The 12,463-nt window shown below is 48.7% G+C and overlaps 1 protein-coding gene across 1 annotated transcript in view; it reads right to left on the reverse strand.

The window, feature by feature from the left end:
• Positions 1–12,463, reverse strand: part of LOC138826172 (tolloid-like protein 2) — a 110,566-nt gene that overhangs the window by 12,258 nt on the left and 85,845 nt on the right. Inside the window, exons 11-16 of the mRNA XM_070021315.1 lie at positions 7,694–7,810; positions 6,660–6,805; positions 6,043–6,238; positions 4,059–4,184; positions 2,907–3,067; positions 1,616–1,796 (exon numbers count right to left, since the gene is read on the reverse strand). Of these exons, the coding sequence (XP_069877416.1) occupies positions 1,616–1,796; positions 2,907–3,067; positions 4,059–4,184; positions 6,043–6,238; positions 6,660–6,805; positions 7,694–7,810 (927 nt within the window). The remainder of the gene's footprint in view (positions 1–1,615; positions 1,797–2,906; positions 3,068–4,058; positions 4,185–6,042; positions 6,239–6,659; positions 6,806–7,693; positions 7,811–12,463) is intronic.

Genomic DNA, 12,463 nt, shown 5'->3' on the forward strand with positions numbered 1-12,463 from the left:
GTGCTCAGTTGAGACCCAAAACCCAAGCTCCCACTGCTTTCTCTTCTTGGACATTATCACTTTCTTTCTAGTCATGCCAGCCCCACCCTTGTCCTGTCCATCCCTTAGGCCTGGCCTAGAACACCATGCGTACTACAAAAAGCCTTCCCCTATGTTCCAGGTAGCCAGGATTCCTCTCCTTCCAACATCCATCCTTGATACTCTGGCCTACCCCCAAGGGCCCCAAAATGCAGGATGAGGTAAGCTTGTTCACACCCTGGCCACCTATCTGAGCCCGGTGCTGGGTTATACCCCCAGCAGGCACTCTAAAACAAAATTTATCAACACAGATGCAGTGGCTCACGCCTGTAATCCTAACTACTCAGGAAGCTGAGATCTAAGGATTGAGGTTCAAAGCCAGTAGGGAAGTTAAGTTGGAAGATTTGTATCTCTAATTAACCAACAAAAAGCCAGAAGTGGAGGTGCGGCTCAAGTGGTAGAGTGCTACCTTTGAGAGAAAAAGCCATGGGACAGCACCAGGCTCCAAGTTCGAGCCCAATACTGGCAAAAAAAATGAAATGAAGCAAAACAAAAAGCTACCAAAAAACCCTTGTCAACAAGAGACTGCCCAATATAGATCTATCTATCTATCTATCTATCTATCTATCTATCTATCTATCTATCTATCTATCTATCTGTCTGTCTGTCTGTCTGTCTGTCTGTCTATCTATCTATCTATCTATCTATCTATCTATCTATCTATCTATCTAGAGGGAACTCCAGCCACATTCCAGGCACATATAAAGCCTATAAGTAATTGGCTTCTTGCTCAGGTCTAAGCAATTAGAATATAAAATAACCTAACTACAGTCCTTTTTTTTTTTTTTTGGTCATGGGGCTTGAACTCTGGGCCTGGGCGCTGTCCCTGCGCTCTTCAGCTCAAGGTGAGCGCTCTACCACTTGAGCCCCAGCACCACTTCCAGTTTTCTAGTGGTTTATTGGCGATAAGAGTCTCACGAACTTTCCTGCCTGGGCTGGCTTTGAACCGCGATCCTCAGATCTCAGCCTCCTGAGTAGCTAGGATTACAGGCATGAGCCACCGGCACCTGGCTTAACTACAGTCCTTAAACAGTCCACACTATAATGTAGTGTGACCCGCAGGCTCTGCTATATGATTTGGGTGGGCCTAGATTTCAGATTTCTGGTCCCTAGAATAGTAAGAATATAATTGTATCTTAAGCTACTTAGTGAGTTGCAATTTGTGATGGACGCTCCAAGACATGAGTAAAGACCTTGGGTCCATGGGGCTGGGAAGGTGGCTCAGTGGTAGAGTGCTTGCCTTGCATGCCTGAGGCCCTGGGTTCGATTCCTCAGCACCACATAAGCAAAAAAAGAAAAAAGCCGGAAGTGGCACTGTGGCTCAAGTGGTAGAGCGCTAGCCTTGAGCTGAAGATTGAGGGACAGAGTTCAGGCCCCATGACCGGACCCCCCTCCCCCCCCAAAAAAAAGACCTTGGGTCCAGGTGTCCATATTGGGAGGATGCAGGGGTGAGCTAAGAGGGGACAAGGACTCAGAGGTGGGAGCTTGCAAAGTCACCTGACCATGAGCTGCATGCCTCGCCTCCTCATCCACCTACCAGAGAAGAAGTGGGCCCGGAAGCCCCGTTTGGAGACTGTGTTGTCAGACTTGAACTCCACGCGCATGTTGTTGCTCTGTGAGGTGATGACCTCGGGGGTCTCAGACCCACAGAACTTGCCGTGCAGCCTAGCATCAGGGGACAGGCCGCTGCGCACCTCCACGAAGTCGTACTTACAGACCTGCGAGGGGAAAAAGGAGGAAAGCAGCCCTTACCCCCATCTCCCAGCCCAGAGCCCCTGGCTAGGTCTGCACCCTGCCATGTGGCCCCATGGGCTCTGGCTAGCTCCAGCAGTGGGGAAGGGGGGTTCCCCTCTATTTCTCTGTGCTGATCATTAGACTAAGTTCCAGAGGCTGCCAGGGACCAACCCTGTCTTTTGTGCCTTTCTCACAGCAGGGCCCCAAGCAAGCACCACCCCACTTGCGTCGATCATTTTATATCATGGCTGCCATATGATATTATCTTGAAGAAAGCCCTCCCCCCCCCGCTGAAGGAGAAGAGAAAAAGAAGGAGAAAGGTGCAAGGGAAGGAGATTCTCAAACCGCTGACACAATCCAAATCCTCCATGTCCTCATGCAGAAAAACAAAAGCTCGGAAGGGCACAGACAACGTGTCCGGAGTTCCACAGCTCTGCAATGGTGGTACAGCAATGATTTTCTCTAAGGGACGGCTGGATAGTCTGCGCATGGGTTTTGTCTGTGCAATATTCACTGTGAAGTGAGGTCTGTGACTCAGGTCATTGCCAGTGGGCTTGTCTCAGGCTATAGGCCTGACTGGCAGAGGGGCACCAGGCTGGTGGTTCTTAAAGGGAGCAAGGTAAAAGTCCTGTGTGACCCCCCGAGGCGGGGTCCCCCTCCAGTTCCATGTGCAGACACAGAATATACCCAGCAAGCACTCTGGCTATAGCAGCCTAACTTGGTCATCCGTAGCTACTCCCAAGAGAGGGAACAGGCTGTGTGTAGCAACAGCTGAACCTCAGCTGGACACAACCGCCCAGATTCACAGCCCAGGGCTCCAAGCTGTCCATGCTTTTACTCGGATCCCTATTCCACTTGTACTTATCAGTGACAAGAGGGCCCAAGGTAGTCCATGTGCCGCTGAAGAAACTGGGTTAACTCCCTACCCCCACCCCAGCCTCTACCCCGATTCTGCCAGACTTAGATCCTGCGACTCTTTCAAAATGGCAGCTTCCACAGGAGCAACCACTCTGCCCGCCTACCCCCCTCCTTGGTCCCCTTTCAGAGTTGCTTTGTTAACAGGGCTCCCCATCAGTAAGAGCACAGATACATACGTCATTGCCTTCCAGTTCGAACACTTCAAACTGCAGGGAGATGCGGTACTGCGTGGGGGCTGCCACTTGCCAGACACAGTTTTTGTTTGTGGGATATTCCTTGGGCCACCCAGGGCTGGTGATGGTTCCGTTCAGCTTGGTAATGAAACCGCCACAGGCCACTGAGCAGGGGACACAGAAGCAACATTCATTTGGTGGTTGTTCTTCGTGACTGCGATTACACCCTCCCACCCCCCTCCCCCTGCAGCAAGGAGCCTCACTGGTCCATCCTGATGATAGAATCAATAGGAGCAGATTTACTCAGTGTCCTTTTTACTTAGCCTCTGTTTCAAACTGAGGATCTGGAGGAAGGTGGGGACAAGTCTTTTTTTGTTTTGAAAATTATGATGCCTGGAGGTGGAGATGTAAGTGGTAGACTGCTAGCCTTTGGAGGGAGGGAAGCCAAGTGAGAACACGAGGCCCAAAGTTCAAGCCCCAGTACTGGCACGTAAATAATAATACATACAAGAAAATAAGAAGATGCATTGACTTGTCACCTAATGGCATAGTTGTGACATCATATGATCTGGACCAAAGAAGAATTAAAAATGTCTGTACTGCCAGGCACTAGTGGCTCATGCCTATAATCCTAGCTACTCAGGAGGCTGAGATATGAGGATCTCGGTTTAAAGTCAGCATAGATAGGAAAGTCTGTAAGACTCTTACTCCAATTAGCCAGAAAAAAGCTGAAGTAGAGCTGTGGCTCAAGGGGCAGAGTGTTAGCCTTGAGGGCAGCACCCAGTTTTAAGCCCCAGTACTAGCTGCACATACAAAATAAATGTCAGTACCAAGCTGTCCGCTGTACCTGCCTTGCATGAAAAGTACAGTCCCACAGGAGAAACAGGTGGGTGAAAGGACTCACCCAAAAGGACTCATAGATTTTTCTGCCTTCATCTTCTGCCTTAATTATGACGTAAATCTCACAGAGCCACGGAAGAAAAATGAGTGGTGGCCTGTCTCACCATTTCATTTAATTTCATATAGTTCTGGCAACTCGCACTTGTCCCTGTGACCAAGTTGTTCCTCTCAGTGTGTCTGGGGGCAGGGGGGGGGCATGGATTTCTCACTCTGTTCCCTACCCCATCACATCAGCTTGGCAGGTTCAATACAAACCTTCACATGTCTTCTTGTCAGTAGCCAACTCGTAGCCGGGGTCACAGGCACACATGTAGCTGCCAAGTGTGTTTACACACTGTTGCTCACACCCGCCATGGTCTGGCCAGGAACATTCATCCACCTCTGCAGAGAGGAAAGGTGACCTGGCTAAATCCTCACCAACCTTCCTGGTCCACTGCCCACCCTTCCACATCCCAGGGCCCCCAGCTGAGACCAGGCCTCAGCTTAGCATAGCTAGGGCTCTGACTTCTTTCCATCTTCCAGCTGGCAGAGCGAAAGGAGGCTTCCATGCCTAAATAATGAGCCAGCTTATGTAGCACCCCAAGAATTGTTTCAGAGAGTATTAAAGAAAGACAGGGCCTATCTCTAGGAATCTGAAGAAATGCCATGAAGGATGCAGGTTCCCTCTACCATGGAGGCTCAGGGAGCAGGGGTGAAGGGGAATTTCACATTCCTTATGGAGGGACTATGGACCAAAATGGTCTAGCCAAGCCTTGAATGCTGCGATCACTCCACATCACCAGAAATGTAAGGTGCTCTACTGATTGCCCAGCCAATAACTCTGAGAGGGACTGCCATCTGGCACCAGGAGAGGGATGCTGAGGCCAACTGGTATCCTGGCCAGTGTCATGGGCCAGCTGGGCCCTGAACAGAGCCTGCTACCAGCAAGCGCCAAGGCACGAGTGTCTTTGGCTTGCTCCCACTCTGTTGCAGGCCTGTGGTTATGCTTCCAGCTTCTCTTGCTGGCAAAGTCCTGACACATGAGCTGGGTACTTGTGTCCATAGCACACCCTACTGCTAGTCTTCACTCCAAGAAACTGGGCTAGGGAAACTGGGCATTATGACTCTTGCTCTGCTCCTTACTCTTCCCTGGAAGCTCCCAAGAGTAACCAGCCAGGCACCAGTGGCTCACACCTGTAATCTGAGCTATTCAGGAGGCTGAGATCTGAGGATCCTGGCTCAAAGCCAGCCCAGGCAGGAAAGGCCATGAAACTCTTATCTCCAATAAACCACCAGAAAAAAAAATCAGAAGTGGTACTGTGGCTCAAGTGGTAGAGCACTACCCTTGAGCTGAAGAGCTCAGGGACAAGGCTCAAGCCCACAGTTCAAGCCCCATGACCAACAAAAATAAATAAATAAATAAAAAACAGTGACTTCGCTTCTCACTGGGCCCTTGGCAGCTTAGGAGGTACAATCGTTTCATTGGGCTGATTTCTTTTTCTTTATTCTGTAGAGGGAAAATAGGGAGCTATGGCTGCCTGTCAAGGTGATATGGCTTGAAATGGGTTCTTCAGACCCCTAATGCTTCATGGAGAATACAGGAGAACTGTCTACAAAAGAGACAGAAGAGAGATGGGTCCAAGTGCCAATTACACTTGGAATCCTAGCTCCTCAGGAGGTGAGATGTGAGGATCATAGCTTCAAGCCAACCAAGACAGGAAAGTCCTTGAGACGCTTACCTCCAATTAATCACACAAAAAAGCCTGAAGTGGAGCTGTGGATCAAGTGATTGAATGCTAGCATTGAGTAAAAAAGGCAAGGGACAGCGTCCAGGCCCTGAGTTTAAGCCCCAGTACCAGCATACACTCTTCTCTGCCCCCTCTCACCCTTGACTAAGGAATTCAGTATCTTACCCAGACTCTGGTACACATTCAATGATAGCTGCTGTGCAAATATTCATAGTTACCAACGCTCAGCTTCACTGTACTCTAGCTTGACCTTGTAAATTTACTACATCTCATTCTCAAGTGCAGAATGATCTGCTTTGTAGAGGCCAAATTTGAGCCTGCTCCTGAAAACTGTGAACTCTGTGGGCCTGCGGGCGGCTATGCTCAGTACAGCTCTGCAGTGGATGGCTGCCTCCTCCCTGCAAGGAGCCATGCTGGGGGCTGAGGCTCCATATGGGTTTTATGGTTCTTCCACTAGGGGAAGAAATACTTCTTCCTGTGACTGAAAGTGGAAGCAAACTTCTAATTCATACCCTTGAAAAAACTGGCCGCAAAGCCCGCTTTGTTAATGGAGCTGTCGGATACAAACTTCATCCATAGTCTGTTGGAGCTCGATTTCACATCATCTGGCTTCTCATAGCCACAGAAGTGGCCGATCAGGGCGCTGTCTTGTGTGGGGCCATCACGGATTTCCAGGTAATCATAGGCACAGCTGTCATGTCTTTCAATCTAAAGGGAGAAACAGAGGAGGCGCGATGATTCCAGCTGACTTGGATTCAAGGTTTTTGATTTATGAGTGGAATATGATTTAGGAATGCCGCGTGTGTGCTGGGCTTCTCTGAGCTCTTTGTGGCAGAAGTCATGGGTGAATCAAATTGAGAAGGGACTAAGGAGTGAGAAAAGACAGTTCTACAAAACTTCCTTGGTCTGCCTCCATCCTACCTGTCCATTTCTGTTAGCCCTGTCAGCTTCTCTTACAAAGGAGGTGAAGCAAATTTCACAGACTTGTGATACAACTCACTGTGACCTTGAAATGGCCTCTTAAGTGCCTGTGTGTAACTACACAGTGGAAGTCATCTGCAGAGTGAAGGGTGTGGAGTTAAAGCTGTCACTTGCTTCATGCTCATGAAGACATCCAAACCCCACTCACCTCAAAGGCTTGGAAGGTAAGTCCCACGTGAAATCCATCCGACACTGTGATCCTCCACACACATTCCTTGGAAGGCCTGTAATCATCGGGGTAGTTGGGAGATTGAATCTGACCCGAGTCTTTGGTAATGTCTCCTCCACACATAGCTTTAGAAAGACAAGCACAAGGAGGAACCAGGTCCCTGGTCATACATTTTAGGAAGAAAGGTAAGTGGCCATTTGTCACCACTAGGTGGCTCCACTCACTAACATTTTCCCCTAACGTCAACAAAGACTGTGCCCCAGAAAGATAAAAGTGCATCTGTTTTCAACCCTGAAATTCCTCATATAAGGAAAACAACTTTGTAGTGCCCTCATTGTCTATAAAACTCACAAGGAGCTCTTCCAACAGTGGAAGTCAGGTGGCTCTGGGTACATTGAACAACATGGCTCAAAGTATCCCAAGTGATTCAAAGAACAGAAGTCCGGTGCTTCACACAGACAGACACGTACCTTCCCCACACATACACACACAGCATGTGCATGTACAGATGTGCACACTGTTAGATCTTTTATAAAAACAAAATTTTGGCCTCTCCAGAATTACAATGGCTTGGGTCAAAAAGGATCTTTAGTCATTTTCTACCAGTGTCCCATTTTTTTAGGGTTTGGGGCGGTTCAGAGAAGAATTTCTTTCACCAATGAAACAGATAGCAGCCCTGAGAGGTCAAGGTCTTTGCTTAGGCTCACACAGCTATTCAGAGCTCACTGGCATTTGCACAGGGTCTATTTCAGCTTTCCAGCTGGACCAGAAGCAAGGTTCAGCAGGCTGGTGACAGGAAGAGAGAAGTTCCAGGTGGGCACTGCTGGCTTCAGCCTTCCAAGTGTGGAGGAGCGACCTGTAATTCTAAGCTTTCCCCCTCTAGTGGTGGGCTGACCCTCGAGGGTCTCCCAAACTGTACTCCAGCCATGGAGGAAGAAGAACAGAGAGCTGCCCAGGAAGGACAGAGGCATATCAGCTGCAGCAGCTGGCACAGAGCTCTATCATGAACAAACCTTCATATACTGCAAAGAAGCCCTTGCCCAGGATGCTGCTGCTGCTGCGAAATTCCACCCAGAGCCGGCTGTCCGAGGAGATGAGGGGCTCCGGGATCTTATCGCCACAAAACCTCCCTGGAAAGGGGAAAGACACGGTCAGGATGCCTGTGGACAGCAAGAGGTGCTCGCTGCCACTGGAGAGCAAGGTCTGGTTCTTCCCATACGCTTGGCAGACCCTCCCTGGGACCACACATCCTGAGAACGGGAGAGAGAGTCATACATTCGTATGCCTCATTCAGACAAACTCTACATCTCAGTCCATCAAAATACCCTGGTACAGCCTCCCTGGGGGCCTGCTCCTCATGGCACCTTAATCAGGGCAGCTCCCAAATAGAGCAGGATGGTGCTCTGAGCTAGCATGCCTTATGGCACTATGGCCTTCCTTTTGGAGCATTGAACACTCTGCTCTCCTTGCCTCAGGGAAAACAAAGAAGAATGCATCTCCCCATCCCTGTGATCTATGAAAGGGTCCCAGGCCACAGGATGGAGGGCACTAGGAGAGAGGCTTGGAGAGGACACATGGGCCCCTTCCAGGACCTGTACTCCATCCACCTTGGGCTGTGGATGGAACAGGGTGACTCCAGGGCAGTTTCAGCCCCTGGGAGATGCATAAAGCTATCCCCAGTCCCTAGGTAGATCCTGGAAGGGCAAAGAGATTCTTGATTTCCCAGCTCTTCCTGAGAGAAAGTGTGAACAGATATGTATATATAATTTGTCAAGACACTCAGCCATGAAACAGACATGAAGAGTTCTGTTCCTCAGGCAATGTGACAGCAGCAACATGATGTAGGTTTCTGGTACAAAGGCATTTGGCCATAGCCCTAACACTTCATGGGTACTTTTATTTTCAATGTCCTGTGACGTACTGGATAAAAGTCACTTGTAGCTATAAATCTGCTTTATCCTTCTAAGAAAAATGGGGATTGATAAGGTTGGAAGAAGTAAAGGCCACAATGCGCACCTCCTGGTGGCCCACTCTGGAGCACATTCGTTGGGGAGGGTGAGAGGGGACTACTACTAGCCTCCTTGGCATCCTCCTGATTTTGGCTACCTGTGACCATGTGGCTTTGGCGAGTTAATATTCAGTGAGACGAGATGAAATTGCTGCCAAGACTTAGGTAAGGAAGGACTCACTAGAAGCCCATATATTGTCAGTAATTGTTCCCTGGTGTAGCCAATTGATGTTCATTAGATTCTGGAGACTGACTGACTGTGAGGAATCATTGATTACTAGCATGGAGAGAGACTGAGCTCAGGGGAGAGAGAGAGGGGGCGGAGAGAGAGGGAGAGAGAGAGCTTTCATTCAATGGCAGTTAGAAAACTTCAGTCCAAAGCTAGAATTTCTTCTTAGCCTAGCCCAAGTTTCAAGTTCAAGTTTTCCCTTTTGAAGCCCCAGCTGTCAAGCCCCTAAGTACTACTTCCAAAAGGGAGAGGGACATCCCCATCTTATTTCTTAAGGATCTAAGGGATGAGATGACCCACTCTCTCTCTCTGTCTCTATCTGTCTGTCTCTCTTTCACACACACACCCACACACATACACATGCATACATACCTGCTCCAAGGAGAGACCACCCTTGCTCAGTTCTCTGAGACAGGAATTACATGCAGGAATATTTTACTGCTTAGGGAGTATCTCAAACTAGACTCCCCCTCCTGCAGTTTCTATCACCTCCCATTAACCTGTGCATCCATCAGTGGACTGTCCTTGGATGAGGTGAGAACTCACAAGATCCAGTCACTGCTGAATACTGCTGCACTTGGGACCAACCATGAGCATTTGAGACTCAAGCCAAAACAAGTAAGGATGGGATGAGCGACTGAGTGTGGAGTGCTTAGGCTAGAGTCTCACACTAGCCATAGACAGGAGGGATAACAGAGGGGCTTTTCTTACATCCACTATGGTGAAGAGTTTGAGGAAGTAGGTCACTGGGGGTGTGCCCTTGAAGGGTTTCTTGTCCCTGGTCCCTCTCCCTCTTTGCTTCCTGGCCAGCATCAGGTGAGCACCTGGTCTTTACCATGATGTACCACCACCTTGCCACCTACCTAAGAGCAAACCAGGCCAAGGGGTCATGGACTGAAGTCTCTGAAACTGTGAGGCCAAAGCAAACCTTTACTTCCTTTGCGTTGATTTTTCTCAGGTATTTTGTCATAGCAGCAGGAGTCTAGTCCTAGGTATTGTTATTGATCACATTTCACAGATGAGAAAAGTGCAGATGAGGGAATTTACTTCTGAGCTGGATGTGGAAGCAGAATATGAGCCATGGCAGTTGGAGATCTAGACTTCTACCATCAACATCACCTTCTTATCACCACCACCACCACCACCACCATCACCAAAAAGAACTTGGGTACAGTTCTGAGCACCGTACATAGTTGGTTGCACCAAATTTTCCCTCTGGAAATGTAAGTGTCATGTCCATTTCCCACTTAGGAAAAGACAAGTAAGAATGAAGATCGTAGTTTCAAACTGGGAAGCCAGTTTATACAATGCCAACCTCAGCTGTGCACTGCAAGCCTCGCTATTGGCCTTAACTCTCTCATTTTTGTGAGTTTGGGAAGCTGGCCTAGCACTGGGGCATGCAATATGGTGACAAGATGGGTCGGCCTGGCCTTCCTGAGTTTCTCCCCCCATCTGAAGGAAAGGGGAAAAAGGGCTTTTGTGCACATTGTGGTGTCACAGAACTCTAGACAGTTCTACATACAAAAAGTACATTGTTTAGAGTAATTCCTTTAACAGAAATGGGGGGGTGTCAATTTCTAGGACAGTGTTTAAGACTACTATACAGGTTCTCTATGTAGCCACTGACTTCTCGATAAAGGCACAATCTCCTAAATGGCCCCTGACATTGAAAAACTGAGTTGAGATCTTTAAGCAGCTGTGACATATTTCTCAATCCATTTAATTTTCCCTGGAAATCACTCTGTGAAAACCTGGGTCCTGAGAGGCCTCCTTCCAAGGAAACCAAACAGGCTGGAGAAACACTGAAACAGAGACAAGGTGTCCAGTTCCTAAACTGAATCCTGGTTCTTGGGTTTAGAGGAGGAGGAGGAGGTGGTGGAGGAGGGGGAGGAGGAGGAAGAGTTTAATAAGGATATCAAGAAGAGGAAATGCAGATGAGGGCACTAAAAGTGGCTCCGTGGGGAGTCATAAAGGCTTCATTCATAAAAAGTTATACGCGCATTATGCCTGGATTTTCACACAGTGCCCTGGGAAAAAAAAATTCGATGCATGGTTTTTCAGAGCAAGATGCATACTTTCACAATCCACCCTAATCCGTTCTGCCTCCTGCCAAAGGGGCATTGACCTGCCTCCTCCCAACAGATTTCATGGCACTGACCCCTCCCAGGGACCAGCTTGGCTGACACAATGCACTTGTTCCAAACACAAAAGTTCACTAACAACTGCATTTGGAAACATCAGAGCAGGCCAAATAGTTGGCAAAGGAGAGAGAGAGAGAGGGAGAGAGTGGGAGAGAGTGGGGGGGGGGGAGAGGAGTTCTTGCAAATGAAGAATGGCAGTTGTGGGCAATGAGCCATGCCTTGGCTGCAACACCATGCTCGCATGCACGTGTGCATGCACGTGCGCGCGCGCGCACACACACACACACACACACATATACTGCAGAAGTGGATAAAATATGAGCCTCCCCAAAACACACAAACAAACAAAATCCTCAAACCATCATGACTGTAAGGTCCTGTCCCATTAATGCACATACCAGGATTTGCAGTGAGAAAAAATCCCTGCCTCAAGAGCAAGCAAAGGGAAGACCTAGAAACCAGCCTGTGCCCACCCTCAAGAATGTGCCTGGACCCTTCCTAGGGAACGTCCAGAACAGAGAACTTCCTCCTCTTGAGTCTCTGAGACTATCCCCTTCCTGAGGTGCATGGGACTGGCCAGGTTTAGCAAAAATTCAGGAAGCCCAGTTAACTTTGAATGTTAGATAAACAACACATAGTGTATTTTATCTGGCAGTCCTAAAAGAACACCCTGCTCAGAGTCAGCATTACCAGAACATCTGGATTCTGGTCTGATCTCAGCTACTAGTGGGCTGCACAGCTTTAGACATTTAGCACCCACTTGGGCACCTTTCTTGGGAAGGGATTCGGTGACTGGAAAGGTGTTGGCCAGGTTGAGGGGATTGTGATTTCATGTTCTCATGAAGTTCTTCCTACACTGCTTTTGTAAAAAAAACTTGTAAAAGACTCCAACGATGGAGATGCATGCAAATCAAAACATAAAGCTGTTCACCTACACGCTTCCTTTCCTAGGCAACCATTGCAGTAGCATCCTGGCCCGCCAATCCTCTCAGTGCATCAGTTTTAGACATGGGCGCATGCACAAACCAACCAACTTGTGGAGGTTCTAGTTCAGTAGTCTTCTCAGGTATCTGTGTTCATAGAAATCTTCCCAGGCATATCGATGCTCCATAGTTTGGGAACCACTGCTTCAGTCCTGTCATTTTGCCATACCCCATTACTGCTATACTCTGGTAAATTGTGCACACCCCTGCAAGCCATGCATACCCCTGCAAAACATGCCTATCCCTGTAACTGGGCCCCGTTCTAGCAGCTAGGAACCCCATGGCTGCTCATAGTAGGCAGGAAACACAGACACCCTTTGTCCTGTGCACAACCCACAGTTCCTTCAGTGCACATTCCTGTATGTGCCTGGCCTATGACCACTTTCTCAGCTTGTCTACCTGGACTGCTAATTATCTGACAG

Source organism: Dipodomys merriami, unplaced genomic scaffold (genome assembly GCF_024711535.1).
Source record: "Dipodomys merriami isolate MVZ:Mamm:240054 unplaced genomic scaffold, mDipMer1.0.p SCAF_14, whole genome shotgun sequence".
Classification (NCBI taxonomy): domain Eukaryota; kingdom Metazoa; phylum Chordata; class Mammalia; order Rodentia; family Heteromyidae; genus Dipodomys; species Dipodomys merriami.